Raw genomic sequence first — 24,574 nt, forward strand, 5'->3', positions numbered from 1 at the left:
AAGTCCTGTCCCCTCTCACTTAATGTCTTTTTTTCTAAAATGATTAATGAGTTGGGCTGCCCTGGGCCTCCTGCTTCTCCTCTCTTCATAATCTGATTTTCAGAGGCACATGTTACTCTGAGCGAAACAGCACCAGACCCCTCCATAATTGTCTTCTGCTCCCTGAAAACAGATTGCTGCTTTGGGTTGCCTTTGTTGTGTGTGGTCCAGGGGTGGGGGGTCACACAATGGGGACTATGGCGGAGAGGAGGGTGGGAAGTGCAGAATAAATCCTAAATCTCTGAATCATTTTAAAACACAGCAGCCAAAATTTTTTTTTTTTTTTTTTTTTAAATAAAAACACACACTTCCCACACTGACTTTTGGGAACCTGCTCATGGTCTGGGTTGGATCAGTTCCAGTTGATTATACAAGCCTGGAAGAAGAGGGGACAAAACAACTGAATTGGTGTTAACTAAATGTTCAGCTGGAGTCTGAAAGGAAGAATCTTTTTCTGGAGCACAGCAAGGACCAGGAAGGCCTTTTTCCGAGCAGGGAGATCTTGCCTGCAGATTTCTTACAGGTACAGTACAGGGCACAGCAGGCCATTCATGCAACAGAGTGTTTTCTTTACAGTATGCCACCTCTTACTGGAATAACCCACTCCTAGTGTCAAAAACCCATCACATTGCCTGGAAATGCTACTGCACTCAGAGCTAATTATGTGATAAAGAGCCGCTCATCTTCCTCCTGCAAAGCGGAGAGTGAACAGGAAATGCAATGATCCTGCCCAAAACATTGTTGGGGGGAGGGGGAGGAGGTGAGTGAAATGCTGGGGTGTGGGAAGTGGAGGAGAGGAAGATGGACTGGGGTAGAAGGAAGGATTTTTGGTTTGTCTCAGATTCTGGAACTCTATCCTGAGGTTTCTGGGATTTTGCAGGCTTTCTCTAGTCCCTGAAGATCTGCTGATGGGGTGAAAACCAAGGAGAGCTAGAGAGGAAAAGATGGGGCTGGATGAAATTAACAAATTCTTCCCAACAGCAGGGTGGGTGGGAGATCCAGAATTTGGCATGCTCCGTAAATAAATAAATAAATAAATACATTTGCACTGACAATGTAAATATCATGCAGTGAAATGTTAAGCATGTACAGCCTCTGCTTCCCTTCCATCAGTTCTTTAAATTGCTCCTCTTTTTGGCATCTCTTGCTGGTCTCGCAAAGTGTGCTGACGAGAGACTGGAGGTTGTTCCTTGCCCAAGTCTTTATGTTCAGACTACAGCTGCTTCCCCCCTTATCTCTGCTCACATTTTCCCATATGGTAAGTTTGGAAAATTCCTCTCCGATTTCACTGCAAAGGACAGGAAATTCTCTTTGGGAGACGGTTGCCTATTTCTCGCTCTAGTTTTGCTGCTCACATCTGGAAAGGATCTGACTTGGGAAAGGGAAAATATCTTTCTGAGCTCTGTGTGTGTAACTGACATGGCATGAACTAAGGGGAGTCTTTGGGGGCAAGAGAAACGCTTTTCTCCCTTCCTTTGATCTCTGTCAACAACGGTGAGTTGTTTTAGCACTTTCTTTTGTTACAGTCTGGTACACTGAGAGCATTGAACAAGCCTGCCTTGTAGCTACAGCCTTTAGAAAAGACATGTAATGAAAATAACAAATACACATGACCCGCTGATCTTAAAAACAAATGAAGATCATGTTTTTTAAAATTGAGACTGTCTTGTAAGGCTGAACGTGGAGAGCTGTAGACATGATGGTAAAATATAGAGAACATGCTTATGCTGTTTGTTCAGATCATCTTCCTCGCTGTACAGTGTATACTGACTCTGCAACTTCACTTGCTGCTTGAGACTGATTGCTGAAGCACTGGGCTGCTGGTACTGCAGTGGATGATGGTAGCTGCAATGTGATGGAGTAATTTTTGGTTCTATATGGGACAGTATGCAATGAAATCAGAAGGTGCAGCCACAACCCTGAAGAAACCCTGTACTGACTTCCAATACAATTGCAATTTTTGTTCTGAGGCACAGGGCCTGATCCCAAGTTCACTGAGGTCTTTCCATTGACTTCAATGGGCTTTGGATCAGGCCCTTAGTAAACGAATGGGTTTTGGATTATGCTCTTAGGGATCTTAACAGAGTTTAGTCTCTTCAAGCTTTCTTTGAACTAAGAGAAATCAAAATCCATGCCCATATTTACTTCCTGAACGCTGAAAGCAAGCAGATGTTCCTTATCCAAAGTGTCAGTCTGTGGCACCATAGCAACTATCACTTCAAAGGCATTGTAGCAGAAAAGGACATATTGATGACAGCAGTGGGAGACTTCCTCTCACCTATTAGAACATGATGTCAGATTTTACACTCATCTTGCTTTAGTCAACCGCTGTCTATGTAAAAGTGTCAAAAAGCACTCGTTTTAGTCCAAAAACGGTCAGCTCAACTATAGCCCGGTTGTAAGTTGGTTCTACTACATTGACTTCAATGTAGTTACACCAGGGCTGCCTCTGGTTGATGTTTAAAATATTTTAATTAGTCCTTTTTGTCATCAACTATAAGAACAAATCAATATATGATTTTAAAAACCCAGAAATTGTAGTTTTCTAGCTTTTCAATACATTCAAAAGACATCAGTCAAGATTCGGGAACAAAGATGGATTGCAGTAAACCAATTAGCTGTGTCAGGTTTCTGAGGTCAGGTCTGGTACTAAATACTCTAGAGTTCTACCTGCCGCACTGCGCTACATTTTGATCTCACAAGTGGACATCTAGAGTAACTCCATTCAAATCCACGAATTTACTTGAGATTTACACCAATATAACTGGCAACAGAAAGCTGGCCCAGTTACATCTGGAGTGTCTAAAGTTTTGTAAAAACAAAGACCTACCCGGGAATTAAACACCTGGGGCTGGCCCTGTGTGTGTTGCTTCATGCTTGGGCTACGGGGCTGTAAAATTCTGACGTAGACACACAGGCTCTGGCTGGAGCTCAGAGTCTAGGGCCCTGTAAGGGAGGTGGTGCCCAGAGCTCAGGCTCCAGCCTGAGCCCAAAGGTCTACGCTTCAATTCCATAGCCCCAGAACCTGAGCCCCACAAGCTCAAGTCAGCTGAACTGGGGCCAGCCGCAGAGCTGCAGGTGTTTCATTGCAGCGTAGATATATCTTTAGACAGCTGACCCGGGCCAGCCACGGGTGTTTAATTGCAACAGAGACAAACCCAATGCGTCTGAGGTCCAGATTCTCACTTGCTTGAAAACTGCTGGTCTCCCAGTTCACACCATCTGAAAACCTGGCTCTGAGAGATTCTTGTTTCTGAACTCAAAAGAGAAGCATTGATTGTCAGAGCTGAATGGAGTAATTATGTCATATTAAGGGCAACAACCCATCATGTTTGGATCTTGAAGGAGCAGTATCCAGACGAGCTAGCTGTCCCAGAAAGGCTGTTCCATGACCTCTCCTGTTTGGAACTGGGTGGAGCATGCAGTAGACCCTAGATCACATTGTCTCCAATGCTGAATCCTCTGCAGGATTAAAAAAAGAAGAAAGGATAAAATAAAAGCCACTACCTGCTCTTACGGCAAATCATCATCTATGAAACCTGAGATGTGCTAAGAATGAAACAGAGGGAGCTGGGCCTGGGCCAGCTGGCTGATTCGGCAGATATTTAACTTCTGTTTAGATTATTCTAACCTGCAGCCAGAAAGATAGTGGTTGAATAATAGCCAAGGCTCTAAGGTTCAGATAAATGTTGCTGTCCAAAAGCAATAGACGGTCCAGACCATATTTTACTGCAGTAGCTCAAGATTTCATTACTGTTCAATGCATATAAAACAGACCTAGTGGAGGCCCATCCTGACAGCATGAGTCACTATTTTCCAGCACACCTTGTTTACATTAACCAGGGTAGTGTGTAATGATGGGAATTTATTTCCATATGCAAAACTCTGTGGAACATTCTGATCAACAGTTGCATAAGAAGAACATTGCATAACCTCATATATCAATCACCCCAAGGACCTGGCGTTTCTCCGTTTGAGAAAGGGAATAACTTACTTCAGTAGCCAGGGCTAGTTCAGCTGAGGCTGCTATGCCTGCAGCCACAGGGGGCCTGGGGTCTCCATTCTTGAGACAAGTTGAAACAATAATGCAGTGGTTCTCAAACTGTAGTGGGTATGGCACTGCCCAGTCACATGGTCTTTATTCCTCTCCTTGTTTCCAGCTCCTAAATTGCTTTAAAAGAAACTGAAAATACATAAAGGGAGAGTTAAGAATGGGCTAGTGGTTAGGGTGCTAGTCTGGGGCTGGGGAGCTCCAGGCTCAAGTCCCAGCTTTGCCACAAACTTCTGTGTAACCTTGTGCAAGTCTCTCTGTGCCTTAATTCCCCCTATGGGGATAATACCAGGGCTCTAGCTCATTGGGGCACTGTAAGGATAAAAAGAATAAAGACCGTGAGGTACTCAGATACTATGGTTATGTGGGTCATACAGACATACAGAGAAAAAGATGGGGTCTAAATTAGTGTTACCACTCAAGAAAGAGATCTTGGAGTCGTGGATAGTTGTCTGAAAACGTCCACTCAATGTGCAGCAGCAGTCAAAAAAGCTAACAGAATGCTGGGAATCATTAAGAAAGGGATAGATAAGAAGACAGAAAATATCATATTGCCTCTATAAATCCATGGTATGCCCACATCTTGAATACTGTGTGCAGATGTGGTCTCCCCATCTCAAAAAAGATATATTGGAATTGGAAAAGGTTCAGTAAAGGGCCACAAAACTGATTAGGGGCATGGAACAGCTTCCGTATGAGGAGAGATTAATAAGATTTGGACTCTTCAGCTTGGAAAAGACAACTAAGGGGGGGATATGATAGAGGTCTATAAAATCATGACTGGTGTGGAGAAAGTAAATAAGGAAGTGTTATTTACTCCTTCTCATAACACAAGAACCAGGGGTCACCAAGTGAAATTAATAGGCAGCAGGTTTAAAACAAACAAAAGGAAGTACTTCTTCACACAACGCACAGTCAACCTGTGGAACTCTGCCAGAGGATGTTGTGAAGGCCAAGACTATAACAGGGTTAAACAAAGAACTAGATAGATTCATGGAGGATAGGTCCATCAATGGCTATTAGCCAGGATGGGCACGGATGGTGTCCCTAGCCTCTGTTTGCCAGAATTTGGGAATGGGCAACAGGGGATGGATCACTTGATGATTACCTGTTCTGTTCATTCTCTCTGGGGCACCTGGCATTGGCCACTGTCGGAAGACAGGATACTGAGCTAGATGGATCTTTGGTCTGACCCAGTATGTACCTTAGCTGGACAGATGAAATGCTTTCCTAATGTTCCCTATGACAACTAGTATAATCATCACAGGGATAATATGTGATCCCCAATAGGAGGGGACAGTGGGTCAGTATCTCTGAAGAGTTCTCTGTTGAATCACCAGCGCCACTGCTCTGTAAGTGAGATTGCTGTGTTATGTGTAAATAGTTAATGAAGTCCAGCAGGTGGTGCTCAAGAATATGTAGCATACTTCTGAGTTCTGCAGGACCAATACAATGCAGTGTTGTGCACTGCATAGGACTTCCTCTTTAGATGGAGCTCTTAATAGCCACCCTCTGCGCCCCTGGTCCTTTAGCCTCTTTTATGCACTTACTGCAGAATTCCTACTTTACCCAGATACTTCTGTGTGCTTAAAAGGGCAGATCTGCTAGGCTCTGTGGCAAACCATTATGAGGAACAAATTAAACGTGAACTGTCGTAATGCCATCTGGCAATAATCCAGACAGGTGGAGGGTTTCCACAGCTGGGTTGGCTAATTGAAATATGCTGCAGTCTTGCCAATCTCAGTTTCCACTGGGCCTGGAGTCAGTCCGGTAATGATGCGAGAAACTCGAGTCCATTCCTGAATTTTAGCTTTGCCTGGAGGGGGGAACCTCCTTCGGATTGGCTGCTTTCCTTGCTTCGCTGGCTCCTGGGGAAGAGCAGCCAATCCAGGGCAGTTGCAGGATGCAAGCTGAGTTCTCTTTATCTCCCTTCCTTGCAACCTAACACCCTTCTCAATAGGAGAGTGGGGGAGGAAGGAAGCAGAAAGAGCTCAGGGCAGCTCTGCTCCCTCCCTCTCTTCCTGTGAGCAAAGGGATGGCTCCTCCCCTTCCCTTCCCTCCCAGACTGGGAAGGGACAATGGGGGGTAAAAAACTCCTGGAGCTGTTCCCAGCCCTAGCCTGGCAAGGGGAAGAGGGAATCCTGCTGTAGGTCCTTGCCAGGCCTGGGTGAGGGAGGTGAAAGAGTCCAGGAGCTGCAGAAGGAGCAGAAGTGAAGCTGGAGGGGCAGTGCTGATGGGGAGTTGAAGGGGCAGAATTAGTTGCTGGGCAGGGGGACAGGCCGATGTTGGGGTGAGAGCTCCTGCAATGGGAGCCAAAATCACTTGAACCAATTTAGGAGTGAAAAGAAAAGAGAAAAGCACAATATAAACTTTATAAAAAAAAAATCTCATGATTTTTTGCCAATCGCTTTATTGTTGGGAGGCTGACTCAGGATTTTTGACTCTGTGGGGTTGACAACACTGATGCTGAGAAGTTAGTTTGGTTGCCCGCACAGCAATTAGACCCATACTGCTATTTGGTGTGATTTTTACTGTTTAAATCGCCTGCTACGTGGCAGTCAACCCCACATGATTAGGTCCTTTACCTTCCACTTGCAGTTTGTGTTGGGCTTTAAAACAGAAATAGTACTTAGCCTGCAAAAATACTAACTCCCAACTTACCGTGATGTTTGTTTGGTTTCAGTGGAAATGCTTCCAAGCAGCAGATCCCTGCTGGTGCTGTGGCTTTTGGTATTTAGCTACAAAATGATCCATGGTCACAATGATGAAGACAATGAGTTTCTGGAAAATTCATCCGAATTACTGAATCCAGACCCTAATTTCCTGGCTCCAGACTGCCCTAGAGACTGCACCTGCACCCAGGAAGGAGTTGTGGATTGTGGAGGGATCGATCTGAAAGAATTTCCCATAGATTTACCAGAGTCAACAAACCACCTTTCCTTGCAGGTAAAATAAAACACAACAGGATTGTTCACCAAAACAGCAGGCCTGATTCAGCGCTGTCCCACGGCTCCTTTGAATAGCACCAGTGCAGGGGGCCTATCCACCTGACTCAGAGCTGGGGTGTGCTGGGACTGGCGGAGGGTAGAGAAGATGGGTGGCAGGGCATCCCTACCCTCAGCTGTTTCTCACTGCCATAAAGCCCAGGTGGTCTAAGACAGTGGGGAGCACAAGGTAGAGCAGCCCTGATGGCTAGGCCGGGGCCACCCGGTGCCCTGGCAGCCCACGGACTAGCCCCCAGAAGATTCCCTACCCCTAGCTCCAAAGGCTGCTTGCATTTTCCCTCGCTCTCCTTTCTGTTTCTTCTTTCACCCTCCTGGCTCAGAGGTCAGCGATCTGATCAGCAGAAAGATTCTGTGCCTGACAAATATTAATTACATTGAACTTTATATTCCTTTATTTTAAAATGTTTTTTTCCTCTCAGACAGGTATGGGAGAACTTTAACTCCGGTATTAGTCCTCCCCGAGATCTGGGTGTGTAAGGGGAGCAAATGATCAGAGTTGAGACCTTCCTTGTGGCTCAGAGGTGAATTTTTCCTCAAATAAGAGCCTTCAGTGTATAACCTTTCTTAATTCTGCTCTCCCTTTGGAAAACCTGGGCTTAATTCTTCCCTGGTGTAACTGCAGCAGCTGCCAAGAAGTTTCCTGGTATCACTTATTAATTGAAATATCCTAATCAGGATCCACTGGCCCAGATGCATTCCTCTATCCCCAGTGCCAAACATCCCCCAGACTCCCATCTATACAGAAACATGGGAAGTTAAATGGTCATGATGAGCAAAATCACCCAAACGAGAAGAACTTACAAGGGCTGAAAAGAGCCATCTTGCAACCTCATTGGGAACCCACAGGGAGGGAATTCCATAGATGAGGCCCTTGCACTCAGCTGGTGCTGACCTCATCCAGGCCAAGTTCAGCAAGATGATCCTGGTGGGTTGTTTTTAAATAGAAGGCTGTAGGCATAAGTTCACTTCCCTAAATGGTTATGTTTATTGAGGCTGAGTGGTTGTTGTTCAGGGCAAGCGTATGTGTGTGTGAGGAAATATGTTCTAAACTTCTTAGGCCTTGTCTACATGGGAAAGTATTACCAGCATAACCCTCTGTGTGGACTCTCATTCTGGAGGGTGGCTTTTTTTTTTTTTTTTTTTTTTAGTTTATTTTAAACCTCTTCCCAAGTGACATAAACTAAATGTAATAAAGGCCCTCAAGCTGATGTTAGAGTGCTCTCCTGGGGGATTATACTACTGTAACTATACTGGTTTAAATTAATGCCTTAAGTTATACAAGTCTAATTTTCCCATGTAGACAGGTCCTTAGAAGAATCAGCTAACAATGTGCTGTCAGTAGCTTCATTTGCCAAGCAGGGTTCTTTGTAGAAGTTTAGTAAGTTTCAATTTAATTAAAGGCATATTTTCCCTCCCTTTGATCTATTGTCTGAGGCCTCTGGTAGAGCAGGGCAGTTGTGTTCAAGACAAGATAATTAATGCTGGTGTTTATCAAGTCTCACTGAGAGTCCTTAAAATTAAGCCATTCCAGTTCCTTGCTTGCTATTCTTTTTTACTGGAGTACGTGAGCCAGATTGTGCTCTTAGTTAAAACAGTGTGAATCCCAAATAACTCCACAGTCAATGCAGTGACTTGCAGATTCCCACTTGTATAGAATGTGTCCTGTGGTCCCTAATTAGTGTCTTTTTGGTATTTATCACATTTGATAAATTGATAGAGTGCAGTTTTGCAATGGAAAATTCAGAGTTGTCAATCAATGCACAGCTGTAGTCAGAAAAGTTGTAATGTAAAATGACACCTTATTACTCAACTTGGCTTTGCAAGATTTCAAACTCTGCTAACTTTGAGTTTGTCAGATTTGGGATCTGAGTTTGGGGCCAGGGGTCTATTTTTGACATTCAGATCCAAACTTTCCAAAAGTTCAGAGCTAGGGTCCTTCTCTGATTACTTAGCTGATGATTCCTATTCTCCCTTTCCTTAGAATAACCAGATAGAAGAAATCTTTCCAGAAGAGCTTGCACGTCTTTACAGACTAGAAACGCTCAATTTACAGAACAACAGGCTCACTTCGAAAGGTAAGCTGGAAAAGCCAAGCATCAGAGTATCGAGAGCCACTGACAAGCTCTGCAACATAAGTTTATGCAACAAGCCAGTCAGTGGTCACAGATGGAAGGCGTGAGGAATGGTATGTGTGCTCAGATGTTAAATGATTAGAATGGTTGGCTAATCAGCGTCACTCCTTTGGCCAGCACACAAGACGCGGAGGCACTTCATCATCTGAAAAATAATGCTCAGTGCATAAAAATGCAGTCCTCCTTGTACCAAATGAAGAGACATGGCAGCTATATTGCGTACTGTGGCATAGCGCACGCTTGTCCAGGAAACTCCCTCCAGTCCCTCTAGAGCGCATCAGAGCAATCCAAATTGGATCCAGAAATATCTGCATGCTGAACAAATTCCCTATGACAGAGCCTGCTTCTTAATTCACTCCTTCAGTTCAATTCAGTTAATTTGATGTCTAAATTACTCAAAACCTTTGGAACCAAACCATAAGCATTAAAAATAACACCACTCCCACCCTTTCTGTCAACCCACTTTGATTGCTTCAGGCAAGTTTTGCTGGATAAGTCAAACACTCGCTATGGGGGGAGGGATAGCTCAGTGGTTTAAGCATTGGCCTGCTATACCCAGGGTTGTGAGTTCAATCCTTGAGGGGGCCATTTAGGGATCTGGGGCAAAAATCTGTCTGGGGATTGGTCCTGCTTTGAGCAGGGGGTTGGCCTAGATGACCTCCTGAGGTCCCTCCCAACCCTGCTTTCTATGATTCTATAGAACATTGCTATTTAATTAATAAGGAAAAGGCCAGATTCTGAAAGAGGAAGAAAATAGAGGCTGGGGAAGAGCCACATGATGATAAAGGGGGAAGGTGTGTGATTCAGAAATGGTACTACTGTCAACACACTCAGGTGTGACCCTGTCTGTGAGATGCACCCTACTACTCATCTGGATAACAGGAGCAGCCTCCTATTTCAGGGGATACAAGTAGACATGATTGGAAGCACAGGACCATTGTACAGCAAAACAAAAAGTATAGATTCAGGACCTGGTCTTGTTCCCTTTTCAGTTAAGAGAAACTTCTTCCATTAACTTCAGTGGGCGCATGATTGAGCCGTAAGTTTCAAATATGCTTTGATTTAGACTATGACCTTATGAGAAGAATTTTCTACAAGTTCATAAAAAGAAATTAACCAAAAGATGTAGCAGTGGAGGGGAGGGAAGAAAATCCACATCTGATTCCTGTCCTTTCTTCCCAGGCAGCATGGATGCTCTGTGCAGTTAGTAATATATATCTCATAGCAAGCGACCTTAAATCTGGTGCACTCTTTTACATCTTCTGATCATCACGCAAATTACTACAGACTAAACAATGTGCTTTGTTCAGCTAGTGCTTTTTATGAATTTCTATAGCCTTTATAATTATAGAAAATGAAACCACAACAAAAAGCATGAGTCAGGTTGATTCTGAAAAATATTTAAAACTTACATTATAGATACCCTTTGGGGGGGAAAAAAGCCCCTCTAGCATTCTCATTCACAAAGGGTGTTGACTGTAAATCATTCCTGTTGTTTGAAGGGCTTCCAGAGGAGGCATTTGAGCAGCTGGAGAACCTGAATTACCTGTACCTTGCAAACAATAAGGTAAGAGGGGGAAATGGTTTTTGGAGATGCCTTCTGAGGTTATTCATAAAGTTAAACAATGATGATTTAAAAAATACATTTATGTTCTCCAGGCCTGTAATGTTGTGCTGAGGTGTGTAATTCCAATGGGGGCTCATCTAAGGCTATCTACAATTAAAACTTCCATCATGCTGCAAAACTGTTAACACAAAAGGGCTATTTATGGAGTTGCTCTTAAGATGTTGTGTGAAGATGTTCGTTTGAAGAGTGCATCAATAGATAAGAGAGAGGTAGAAATTAATCATTCAAAATAGAGCTCTCACCTGTGCACACAGAGTTTAGCGCCATCTGGAATCTGTGTGCACTTTTGTGCACAATTGCCTCAGTGCAGGTGATTTAAATCCATTACTTCACGTGTATACAGGCAAAAGAGTTTTCACGCACAAGCTCATTTGACCACGTTTGGTGTTGTGTGGTGTTTGAACACGTAACGTCTAGAACCTGCACTCACTGGGGACCTGATCCAAAGCCCACTAAGTCAAGAGAGAGACTCCCACTGACTTCAAGATGACATTCAATAATGACAAGTTCAAAGTACTACACCTCATTTAGAAGGGAAAATCAAATGCGCAAATATAAAATGGGGAATTACTGACCTGGCAGTAACACTGTCTGACTCCGATGTAAGACACAGGAGGTAATCATTATGCTCTACTTGGCACTGGGGAGGCCATAGCTGGAGTACGGTCTCCAGTTTTGGGTGCCACTTTAAAAAAAAAAAGTCAATAAACTGGAGACTGTCCAGAGAAGCGCAACAAAAATGATAAAAGATTTAGAAAACCTGACCTATGAGGAAAGGTTAAAAAAACTGGGAGTGTTTAGTCTTGAGAAAAGGAGACTAAGGGAGGCCCTGAAAAATGTCTTCAAATATGTTAATTGATCACTGTCCTCTTTGCAACTGCCCTTGTTTTCCAGGTCCACTATAGGACAAGCAATAATAGGTTTAATCTGCAGCAAGGGAGATTTAAGTTCAATATTAGGAAAAGCTTTCTAACTATAAGGATAGTTAAGTATGGAATAGGCTTCAAAAGGAGGTTGTGGAATCCCCATCATTGGAGATTTTAAAGAACAGGTTAGATAAACACCCGTCAGTTATGATCTAGCTATACTTAGTTCAACCCCATGCACTGAGGCAGGACCAAGTGACCTCTTGAAGTCCCTTCCAGCTCTGCGTTCTATGATTCTATGGGCTTTGGATCAGGCCCTAGTTGATGGACTTTTTCACCTGCACACAGAAATGATAGTGCACATAAACTGTGAGTGCAGGTATACAAAGCTGCACACACACTAGAAGAGGCTGGGTTAAGCCTCATTGGAAAAACAGGTCCTAACAGTTTGATGTGTGACTCTCATAATGAACAGTCAGGAACTGAAAATGCCACAACATTCTCCATGGAGCCCATTCCCATCATGTCTACAGGAGCTATACACATGCATAGTAGAGACAACTGCCCGCCAAATGTGGGTTCTATGGATTAGGAGAACTGTGGAATGAGTGGAAGTAGATGTTAGAGAGGAGCTAGTGCTACTGAGGTTTTGGGACATGATGAAAGTGTAACCCCCTTTCCCCCCCCCAATGTATTGTGTGCTGTGTCCCCCACACTAGTGTCTGGTCCACATAAGAGACTAAGTGCCTACTGTTGCTAGCAGCTAATCAAGTTACCTCTTTAGCTCAAATGGTTGGACTGCATACTTCTAGTGATTAAGGTCCCAGGTCCCTGCTGATGACCCATGGTAGGAGTCACAACAGATACCCCAAGCCTTGATTTAAAAGGTTATGCTATCTCAACAGGGATGGAAATGCCCTCTCTGATATCACCTTACTCCTGCTTGGTTCTGCAGTGGAATAATATTTTTAATGAACCCCCACAATTACTTGCTATGGAAGGAAACGTGATGCCACAGAAAAGTATGGCTTAAAGCACCAGGCACAGGTCAGTGGGGAAAGCTCAGCTGTGCAAGCAGGGAGCCCCTTTCAGACAGAAAAAAATGTAATTGTCTATCTGTTTAACCACACTTTTATTTTTTTTAATGTCTGTGATCCTTTGGCCTTTAGATTATACACCAAGTGGCCAGATTCTGGTCTAAGTGTCCTGCCAGGACAAATCCATAGTAACTTCATGGATTTCCCCTGGTGTGCCTGAGCTCAGAATTTGCTCCTTAGTACAGCTATATCACATTCTCTACTTTTTCAAGCCACATTTCCATGTAATGGTCTTGGCAGCAAGTAGATCCATAAAAGAGAAGAACAAGCCAGGCTGTGACTAATATTCCAGAACTTTGCAGTCCAACTTTTCCCTGTGTGACAAAACAAAGTGTTTGGCTTTTCCTGACACTGTTGCAGAGAGAGACACACATCCAAGATAAAAATGCAAACATCAGCAAATTGTCAGAAGCAGTTACAGTGAGAAGTTGTGGACCCACAAAAATAACACGTCTTCAGAAATCACAAGCCAGGACAAACCAGATTGGCTTTGTTATGCATCCATGCTGCAAAGGGAAGTGCTACAGCAACTGTGGTGTCTGGAGGAGGGCAGGGGTTTGCTGGTAGTTTACTCCTCTCATTTTATGGAAGGAGGCTTGTCTTGATGTTTTAGTTAGTGGCCGTTCTGATTACTTCGCAGACAGGTAAATTGGCAGGGTGGCTTTTTTAATTAGCATAACTAGGCTAATACATAACCCTGCTGTATTGCAGGTGTATCAGTCACCATAAGTAAATAACTTATATTGTCGCTTCTTGTTTAAATTCCCCAAGAACACCCCCCAGAAGCCTTGGTCACACAGCCTATGGGGAGCCACAGCATGCCTCATTTTTAACAAAAACCTCACCTGCTGAAATGGAGAGCAGGGCACTGAGCTGCTGTATTGATTACTTTACATTATCAGCCCTTTGGGTCAGGGAGTCTTGAGATTTCTCAATATTCCCGTAGTGATATGGGATTCACTGGATCCAAGGCTTTTCTGTTTGTCTCAGGGTCTGCAGCAGGCAAGGAGAAAATAGCTTTTATGGCAGCACTGTAATTGGTTAATCTACCAGTTAGCCATGGAGGAAAGAAACCTGCAATATGGAGATGGGCGGGGGAGGGCAGGAACAAGGCTGCAGAGAAAATCGCATTAGTTGAAGTCACTAGATTGCTGTTAGACAATAATGATGGGAGAGTGCCCAGCCACTGAATCTACTTTAACTCTAACAACTATGAAAACCCAGCATAAATTCTCCAAAGAGCCAACTAATGAAAATCATCATTCAGTACTATAGGTATTACCCTAGAATAGTGCATTCAGTACACCATCCATCCTGTGTACTGCATTAGAAGCAGCACAAGTTTGGAAAATTCATCATTCTCTGCAGGAGCAGATACAGCAAATAACTCTCAAGACAAACTTGCTATTGTTGGATAATTGAGGTCCCTGCAGGGAGTGTCTTCCCCCCCCCCTAGTTGGCAATACCTCAAATGCAAAACGCACACTTGGATTGAACATTTGTTAGACCTGTCATGGCAGGTGAGAGAAAGGACAGTGATGTTCCCTCAGCTGGTCACATTACCATTTCTAGTAAGAGAATGGGATTTCCCTTCGGAGATGTGTTCTGTAATTTTCAACAGGCTTCTACCCACCTGAGGTGGATGAAAGTATAACTTGCCAAACATCAGAGTAACTGGTTTATAGGCTTTTGAGAGCAGCCATGTTTTTCTGATGTCTGCCTCATATCAAGAGGATGGAAGGCAGAGGGGTGATGAGACGGTAAATCTGATATTGACACTTCTGTGCAATGGAGTTCCTGGAAACCTACACAAAGATCCTGGTGCTCTTCAACCGTCTCTTGGCTCTTGGTGAACGCACACACACACACACACACACACACACACACACACACACAAAACAGTTCATCCAGTTATAAAAGCCAATGAGTGAAAGTTCTAACACTGGGACAGTTGTTGTGTCAGTTCTATCATTATTGTACCCCTTCAGCTCCTGCTACCTAGCTGTGAAACAGATTAAGAAAGGGCTGTCTGCTTCTCTCTGCTAAATCTGAGCATGCCTTCTTACATCTGAAATCTGCCTGGCCAGCAGTAGCTGTCCAACCCCAGATAGTTGATGCGAGCTGGTCCTGGAAGAGGAAGAGATGCCGAGAAAAGGATCTGAGCAGCTTGAATCAATCAATCTCTTTCTTTCTTTCTTTCTTAGAGCAAAACACCTCCTCTCTATTTTCTTTCTCTGTGGTTTTCAGTGATTCTGTTGTTTCTCTGAGTGTCGCACAGGGCTGTTGTGTGTTTCATATATCTGCTTTGACCCAGGTGACAATGTATGCAGACAGGAAAGCTTGAACCTGGATGGAAGTGATTAATTGCATCTCTGAGTGATTTCCTGTGTCTGATTTCTGTGTATTATGCCATGGTAGAGAATGTTGCCTTATGACGCGTTTCTAGAGCTTCTTGACCAGGCTTGTTAGCATTAACCCACTCCCATGAGATTACATCTCCCAGGTCAGCAAGTACAGCATGTACCCATGAGTACATCTAAAGCTAAAGGCAATGTGGTGTCAGTGCTGGTCTTGGTAAAATGCCTCTAATTTCTACCCATTATTTCTGGTGCTGAGAAAGCTTCACAGGGGATAATTGATTTGGGGAAATGGCTCTTGTTGCTTGATTTGGGTCCATCAGACATTTTCAGGCAGCCTAAGGAGGGAATTACTGACACAGGAGAGAAAGAGACAAATAAACTAAACAAACTTATTTTCGGTTTAAAAATAAAAGTCTGAGTTACATGTCTGGTGAACTACAAGGTGATAGAAACACTACTCTGCCAAGTGCATGCTTGACATACCAGCAGAAAGAGAAGCTTGATACTCTTCAGCTATTCATTTATTTAAGAAGTTAGGCCAAGCTATTCCCCATTAAAATCTCTGTTCTTCCCCAAGGTGATAATAATAATGAAGTGTTGTTAATAATAATAATAATAATAGGAGTAATGACTTAAAAAAGAATTACTGACATTCCTTCATGTGCAGTCTTTGTGTCTTGCCTGCTCTATAGGCCTGACTCTCCCTTCACTGACATCACCTAAATCATGAGTAGGACCATTGAAGTTCATGGAGTAACACTGTTGTAAAACTTGTGTGAGAGGAGGATTTATAGATTCAAAGTATTTAAGGCCAGAAGAGACCATTATAATCAGGTAGTCTGACCTCCTGCATAATGCAGGCCATAGAATTTCACCACGTGATGTCTGTATCTAGTCCACAACTTCTAGTTGTATTCTCCAGAACATATCTTTTTAGAAAGACGTCCAATCTTGATTAAAGGTGACAGAGAATCTATCACACTCCAGGTAAATTGTTCTAATGATTAATTACCTTCACTTAAAAAATGTGCACCTGATTTCTGATCTGAATTGTCTAGCTTCAGCTTCCAGCCATTGGATCTTGTTATACCTTTGTCAGCTAGATTAAAGAGCCCACTACTATCAGAAATATTTTCATCATACAAGTACTTACAGACTGTGATGAAGTCACATCTTAGCCTTCTCTTGGATAAACTAAGATAGATTGAGGTACTTCAGTCTCTCCTTGTAAAGCAGGTTATCTAGACCTGGAATCATTCTTGTAGCTCTTTCCTGAACCCTTTCCAATTTGTCAATATCCTTTTTAAAAATTAACTGGCCCAGTATTCCAGTAATTATCTCTCTAATGATGCATACAGTACTGAAAACATCTTCCTATTTTTACTAGTTATTCCCCTGCTTATACATCCAAAGATTGCATTTGTTCTCTTAACCACAACACTGCTCTAGGCGATCGTGTCTTGAGTTATCTTGTCACCTTGAACCCTAAGTTATTTTGAGTTGCTGCTTTCCAAAATACAGACCTCCACCCTAAAAGTGTGACCTGTATTATTGGTTCCTAATTGTATGACCTTGACTTTAGCTATTATTCAGTAAAGTCATTTTACCACATGATCCAGATCACTCAGTAGAACTGACTTGTCCTAATATTTTACCACTCCACCAATTTTTGTCATCTGCAAACTTTACCAGCAACGGTTTTTTCCAGATAATTGATAAAGATATTGAATAGCGCTGGGCCAAGAAGAGACTCAAGCCCTGTATCTGTCTTGTTTGGATTATAAGATCTTTGGGACAAGAACACTGTATTGTGTTTCCAATACACTGTCTGTGTTTAGCAAATAAGATGTAACTCTTAATACACATCAGATATTTGCTTTTGTGCCAATATTATATTCTGCTGTGTTGTTTGGAAAAAAACACCCCTGGTAACCTGCATCCTGTTTTGAAGAGATTGTCAAACATGCATGGGACTTTGGAACTAAAGTGTGGAGTAACCACCACGTGAGTTACTTTCACATGAGACTCTGGCAGTGAGGGCATTATGCTGCTTTTTTTAAATTTTGGCATAGTATTTCACAGGAATTATGACCATAACATGAAATGTATTTACTCTCTGAACCCTTGATTTCTTCCAATCAAAACAAAACCCATCCAAACATTTTGAAGCAAAAGTCTAGCTCCTTCCTGTAGAGATTATTTAGTAAGGACAGAAATCCTCACTGTTTTTAACGAGACCACGTGGACTCTGTCATTTACTGTTGCTTCTTCAAAGTAAATAGCCTGCAAATATTCTGTTGCTAACCCAATACTGGTGGTTAAAGCATTCATTGCATCTAACTGGCTTCCTCTCTCTCCCCCTCCCTTCCCCCCCCCCCCCCCCAATATTTGTTTTTCAGCTAACTCTGGCTCCGAAATTCCTACCAAATACCTTGATCAGTGCAGATTTTGCAGCCAATTCCATCACAAAGATTTATGGGCTCACGTTCGGACAGAAGCCAAACCTGAGGTAAGGGATCGAGAAGTGAAAGGAGGAGTATGTTCTGTCACTGCTTAGTGCAAATAGGTTGGTGGGAAGAACTGATTATTTAGATTGTTTACCAAAACCATTTTTGGCCCGCAGATAACTTTTGGAGGAGGAGGATTGTTTAGGTTACCGAGGGGACCAAAACCACTCTCGGATGAATGCATTCTAGTGGCTTTTGTTGGACATCACACAAATATACACACAACATTTTTAATAAACACGTCTTCTAAATCTTGTTTGTGTTTATCTGTTATGAGTGGCAAGGAGCAACATTATTAATCAAATCAGTGACTAACTGGTCAAATATTCCCAACTCCATTTTAGTTCCTTCACTGAAAGGCTGCGATCAAGCTGAGACTGTAATGCAGTTGCTAATGATGCAACAGTATTGGATTCAACAGTATTTACCAACCCCCATCAGTACTTCAACTTTGTGTGGCTGATTCTCTAGGCACCACCGCTATTCTTTAGTGATGATTTTCAGGCTGGACCCCAGTGCAGTGCCACAGACCACCCTCATTTCACAAGCCTGCTGTGAAATGTGGTCTGCTCCACAGAAGTTTTACCTAATCTATCGATACAGATTCCATTACTGCAGTAACCATTGCAAGAGCATCACGAGCTCCAGTGCTGGTTACAACGTGCACATTTGAATTGTAAGTGCCTACCACTGGCTGGCACAGTTGAGCCCGCAGGGTCTAATCCTGCAATATGCGGGGAGCCCTCAATTTCCATTGACTTCAGGGGGAGTTGCGTTAGCTCAGTACCTTCTCGGCTCTTAGTCTGGTAAGCCGTTACAGTCACCTGAAAAGGTTGGGTCAGTCACTCATCTTGAGTGATATTTCATCATGACTGCACCTAGCTTATGCATGTGTCTTCCTTCCAACCTGAATTACAGAAGCTGCTGAGTTCCTGTATCACATTAAGTAGCTGGGCTCTTTCTGAAGTGAGTTTCACAAGTTCTCCCGTAGCAACCATTGTTTAATACAGAATAGCAGCCCATTGTTTCCTGAGCTGGACGGACACAAGATCTTAACTCAGAAATTCAGTTGCTGTACTTTTCCCCCCGCCCCAGTAAAGTATGTACTTTCAGGCTCTGCTGACTTGGAACGAGAGGTTTTTAGAAAGGCAAATATTTGTCAGTTAAAAGCATAGCTGACCATACAGAGTGAATCATATCCTTCCCTGTGGTTCTCTGCTCGTGGAGCTGTCGTGTTTCTATGTTGAGTCCAAAAAATCCCCCCAGATCATCTCCACAATCACAACAAAATCCTAAAACAAGTTAGAAAATGCAGACTTTTCAATCCCCGCTTTGGAAGTGGTTCCCTCTCATACTGTTAATCTGCCACCAGGACTTTAGTCACAGTGCCTCCTGCAGCACATGCAGAAACAACGGGACTATAGAAGTGGGAGTCGCAACCCATTGTTTATGACAGTGGGTTTTTGTAAAAACAAAGGGAGGACGGTTTGGACCTGATTCTCCTCCAACTTGCGTAGGTGTAAATCGGGAGTGGCTCCATTGACATCACTGTCATTGCACAGCTATAAAAACTGTGTAAGAAAGGAGGTTAAGGCTCTGTTTCCTTTTCCCCTCGCTCTGAGATAGAACTGTTTCCCCTTATCTGATAAGGACTCCCTGGGAGGAATTTACCTAGGGATGGGGCTAACTGGTGCAGAGGGAAATAAACATATTTCCCCAAACCTTCACCTTAAGTTTAAAAGTCTTACGGACTGGTTAAGCCTATTCTTTTATCTGCATAATGGTCTCTGCACTCCTGAGTTCTAGGAGCAGAAATTCTGAAATAGCAACATAGACGCTATTCTTGTATTATTTCCCACCTTCGTGGAAGCAGAAAGAATGGAAATCTCCCGAGATGACCAATCCTGAAGAGATTTATAGCCCAACTTTGCAAACTCAAGGTTGGGATGTGCTTTAAACCAGGGGTTCTCAACCTTTTTCTGTCTGAGGCCACCGTCCAACATGTTATAAAAATTCCACAGCCCAGCTGTGCCACAACAACTGTTTTTCTGCATATAATAGCCAGGGCCCGCGTTAGAGGGTAGCAAGCAGGGCCGTTGTGTGGAGCCCCACACCACAGGGGGCACTGTGAAGCTAAGTTGCTCAAGCTTTAACTTCAGCCCCAGGTGGTGGGGCTTGGTGCCCGGAGCTGCAGCCCTGTGTGGCAAGACTTCAGCTTTCTGCCTTGGGCCCCAGCGAGTCTAACACCGGCTATGCTTGGCAGACCCCCTGAAACCTGCTCGTGGCCCCCCCAGGGGGCCCTGGACCCCTGGTTGAGAACCACTGGTTTAGATTAGAACCTAAACTTTGGGTATGTCTCTGAACCAAATCCAAACTCTAAACTTTCTGAGGTTTGCCTATCGCTCCAATAGCTTCTCTTTGCCTTGTGGCCAAACAGTGAGCTGGGCTCAAGCTGCTAAATTCAGATCCAGATTTCAAACATACCCAAGTCTTGCCATGTACAGATTCCAGGCTTTCATAGAATATCAGGGTTGGACGGGACCTCAGGAGGTCATCTAGTCCAACCCCCTGCTCAAAGCAGGACCAATCCCCAGACAGATTTTTACCCCAGTTCCCTAAACGGCCCCTCAAGGATTGAACTCACAACCCTGGGTTTAGCAGGCCAATGCTCAAATCACTGAGCTATCCCTACTTTGTCTCAGCCTGTTAAAGATGTGGGCGATTCATAAAATACAGATCCAGATCCAGGTTTGGATTTTGAACATTCCACCACTCAGAGACTGCTTGGGGCCAGTATTGTGGTTTGGGCACATTTGTTCTATACTTGGCAGAATAAGTGATACATTAAAAAATGAACATGTGTATCTTAAGACAAGGAAGAAGATAGACTGAGGTGTAGATTTCAGAAGCCTGTATTGGGTAAGAGAGGAAAGCAGACCATACTGCCTAATTCAGTCTTTCTTTCTTTCTGGTAGATCTGTATATCTTCACAACAATAAACTTTCAGATGCTGGGTTACCTGATAATATATTCAATGGCTCTAATAACGTGGAGATACTGATCATGTCCAGCAATTTCCTGAAGTATGTTCCGAAGAACCTGCCTCCCGCACTATATAAACTACACTTAAAGGTAATGGAACCAACTTTGTGTATTCTCTTACATCTGGGATGCAGTTCTGTGTGTGTCTGAGATTTAAGCTGCCGAGGCAGGCCCATTGTTAGATTGTGCCTGCTAGGTTTGGGCTGAACTAAAAGCAAGCCAGAGAGTAGCCAATCTCCCCTGTACATACAAGTTTACTGGCATGAGACGTGATGGCTGTTTTGCAGTGCAACAAGCTGTTTGCCTAGATCAAAATTCCTTTTTTTCTCTTTCCAAGGGAATTTATTGCTGGTGGCTGGCTGGCAGCCTTGCATGTCTCAATCCTGAGTGTAGCCAAACACCAGGCAGTCCTTGGACAGAGAGAGTGCACATTTTGTCATGCTGTCCTCACGTGTTGGAATCACACAGAGGGCAGATAAGGGATGAGATGAGAGGGCAGATAAGTTCGGCCTTTGTCCTCTTTGCTGAGCCTGCCATGTGTGATGGTGTTTTTTCTGACATAGCTGCTTATCCACTAGGAAGGTACTGTCTTTGCTCACCAGATTATTTCACATAGGCTGTATCACCTTCAAGTAGCAATGACTTTTGGTCTCTACTGAACTGGCAACTGGAATATTTGGACCAGTAATTTTCCACGGCTGCAGCTAACCCTGGCAGAGGCATTGGTGGACGTTGTAGTGTAGCTGTGCTCTGGTATTATCTCTGTGTCATCTAATCGTGATTAAAATCACGTGTCGCCCATTTGCACTAGAGCTCTCACCATAGCTAACATGGAGGAGCTGCGATGGTGGAGAATTCTGGATCCAGTTGTGCTTAGTGCTGACAATCCCTGGGAGATGAAGAGGGCCTTTAGCCTATTATCATCTCCTTAAGCTATGCAGTCCTTTGTTGCCTGCCCTGCTTTCCTCTCCTTTGAAGGTTTCACCGTTGACTCTCATGCAACACTTTTTAGGAACTAGGGTCTCCAGTTTAGAGAGAGGTAAAAACAAAGGGCCTAATCTTGCGAATTGCTGGACTCCTCCTGCAAGATGTTGAGTGCTCGCTAATCCCATTGACTTTAATGGGACATGTGGGTACTCAGCCCCGTGCACAATCAAGACACAGAGTTTGCCCAGTGCTGGACTTTAACTGTCTTTCCTCAGTCAGTTGTGAGAATGGCAGTCTTGGGCCCTGTGGGGGAAAAGAGGAGGACTGGAGAGGGAAATATGAGCTTTGTTTCCAAAAAGCGTCATCCGCTGGTAGCGACACATGGACCTGTTGTTTTGACCAGCCAATGGGAGAGCAACAATAAATGAGGGATAGCCGCTGGGAGTTGAAAGGGGAGAGGCCGGGTTAGTTTTGATGTGACACAGTCATGTTGTCTCTTTCCTCTCTCTGATCACTTCGACACTGGTGTAGTCCCATTGATCGAGATGTTGTATAAGACATGAAGCTGTCCCAGCGTCCGGTGCATTCTTCATATACTTGAACTGTTTTGTGTCTGCTAAATTCAACATTAGTGCCTTTATATATTCTAAAAGTGTGGGGGCCCACTTATAATTCCTGCTTGTAAATGAAATGCACCAACGAACACAACATTTTTAATGTTGGCTCAGGGCAACAGCAAAGGTTTATCTTTTGCTGCCTGTTGGCCACTCAGAAGCCACATTAAGGGGATAAGGTAGCTTTCTGGAATCTAACTCTTAGGAACTGTACTTTTTGGTAGATAAGGAATATTGTTAGGATTGTAGAATTGGTTGGTCCACTTTATAGTGGAATCTGGTTTGCTGAGTCTAGATTCTTTGGCCAGGGTCGATTGATAGGTGCATAGATTTCTTGGGGGGAAGGAATAGGAACCTGTACAGTAAGTAGGGCCAGTTAATGGGCCAAATCCTGCAATTCTCTTACTCTGTCTTCAGTCAAAACTCTTGGGGAATTGTGCTAGAAGAGTGAGTGAGAAAGGACTGCAGGATTTGGCCTACTGTTTGGATATATTTCTCTCACAGCCTGATAGCCCCATGTAATATATCATATGCTAGTCCTACTGATTTTTCATTGCTTCTTATGCCCATGGACATGAGGCCTATGATGCTAGCTGCTCAGAGTTGTGCCTGATGATTCTCTAGACTCGGATATTCTCAGACTAATAATGCGCTTTCTGTGTCTATAGAACAACAAACTGGAAAAGATTCCCAAAGGAGCCTTCAATGAACTTGCGGGCCTTCGAGAGCTGTATTTGCAGAACAACTACTTGACTAATGAAGGGATGGACAATGAAACCTTCTGGTGAGACTCTGCTCTTTAAATTTGGCTATTTTTTCTTTACATGTACAAGAAGGTACAAGGTTTCTATTATAAAATGTGCCATTTTATTTACTGGGTCTATATGAAAAGGCCTAGATTCCGGTGCTGCCACCCAAATGCAAACATATTGGTGAACAGTTTGAACTGGTATCAGACAGTGTCTTTAAACAAAGGACACCAATGATCCTAGCTCCCTGGTAGCTACTGGCCCAATCATGCAAAATCCCAGGTGCCTATTGGGAGAGGCCTAGAGTCATGCTGAAGTCAGTAAAAGTTTAGGGCTCCACTCCTGTTGAAACCAAAGTGAGATCACTCAGCACTTTTCACGATCAGATCCAAGTGCAGTTTTCTGGACATTAAGGCTAGATCTTCAGCTCTGCTGATTCTCCTTTGTGCTGCTCTCACAGTGCAAAACGGACTTGAAAACTGCCCTAATTCTGCAGTTCAGGATTACCCTGGCATGGGGCTACCCCAGTGTAGGAGGAAAGCTGGAGAATGCTGTGCTTTGATACTTCCCAGAAGTAAAATGGCCCCTAAGGGTTTTTTACAAGCTGGTGCAATTTAAAATAGCCTTTTGGCTTCTCTATGCTGTGCCATGGGTAAACAGAGACTCTTGGGATCCGTGTGTCACAAAGCTACCTTTGCCTTCCCAGTTGTGTGGAGTACTTGACTGGCTGTACCTGAGGATCTGACTCGCAGTACGTGTCCTGCACACAACTTGCTATGTGCTCTATGAACCTGTCAGACTATGAAGAAAGGAAAATGCAACAACCCCTTTATTCTTCCCGCTACTATTTAGCATCCTCACAATTGCATAGTAATTTATCTGTGGGTTTGCTATCTTTATCTCCAGAATAATGATGTGTGTAACATTTCTGATAAGGGTTGGATGAGCACAGCACAATCACTCTGGCTAAGCCACAGATCACCTTTCGCAGTGGGGATGGGGTTTGATCTTTTGCACTCAGTGGTCAATGAAGGTTGCACTACATAAATCCATATTTCCTGGGTAGAGTATACTGTTTGACTTGAGAAGCTATCCAGTTCCAGAAACGTCTGCCTTGAAACACTGGGCTGGGAAATAATACCACTTATCTGCCTCCAGTTTAGGGTGACCAGATGTCCCGATTTTATAGGGACAGTCCCGATATTTGGGGCTTTTTTTTATATGGGCTCCTATTACCCCCCAACCCCGTCCCGATTTTTCACACTTGCTATCTGGTCACCCTACTCCAGTTGGTATAAGTGGCTAGACTGAAGATTTGCTTTAGCTACAACGGAGTCCTTAGAATCTAGTTTGAATAGTTTACACAAAGCAGATCTGGCCTTGAATCACTTCCATAATACTAGGAGGTCACGAGAAGTTCACAATCTTGGCATAGGCCTCTGAGCTTATGTTTCCCCCTTTGGTGAGAACAATTCAGCATCATCTCAAAGTCAAAACTTGTGTTTTTAGTGTGAAAAATACCCTTTTATTTGAAATGAGAGACAGGAGTTAGTGTTGA

General features: G+C 43.6%; 1 protein-coding gene across 1 annotated transcript in view; it reads left to right on the forward strand.

Annotated features, from left to right (window-relative positions):
- The first annotated feature begins 458 nt into the window (after positions 1–458).
- PODN (podocan) overlaps positions 459–24,574 on the forward strand; it is a 34,344-nt gene continuing 10,228 nt past the window's right edge. Inside the window, 8 exon segments of the mRNA XM_065409670.1 lie at positions 459–493; positions 495–562; positions 6,774–7,036; positions 9,077–9,170; positions 10,730–10,794; positions 17,577–17,686; positions 20,660–20,816; positions 22,936–23,051. Of these exon segments, the coding sequence (XP_065265742.1) occupies positions 459–493; positions 495–562; positions 6,774–7,036; positions 9,077–9,170; positions 10,730–10,794; positions 17,577–17,686; positions 20,660–20,816; positions 22,936–23,051 (908 nt within the window).

Source organism: Emys orbicularis, chromosome 8 (genome assembly GCF_028017835.1).
Source record: "Emys orbicularis isolate rEmyOrb1 chromosome 8, rEmyOrb1.hap1, whole genome shotgun sequence".
Classification (NCBI taxonomy): domain Eukaryota; kingdom Metazoa; phylum Chordata; order Testudines; family Emydidae; genus Emys; species Emys orbicularis.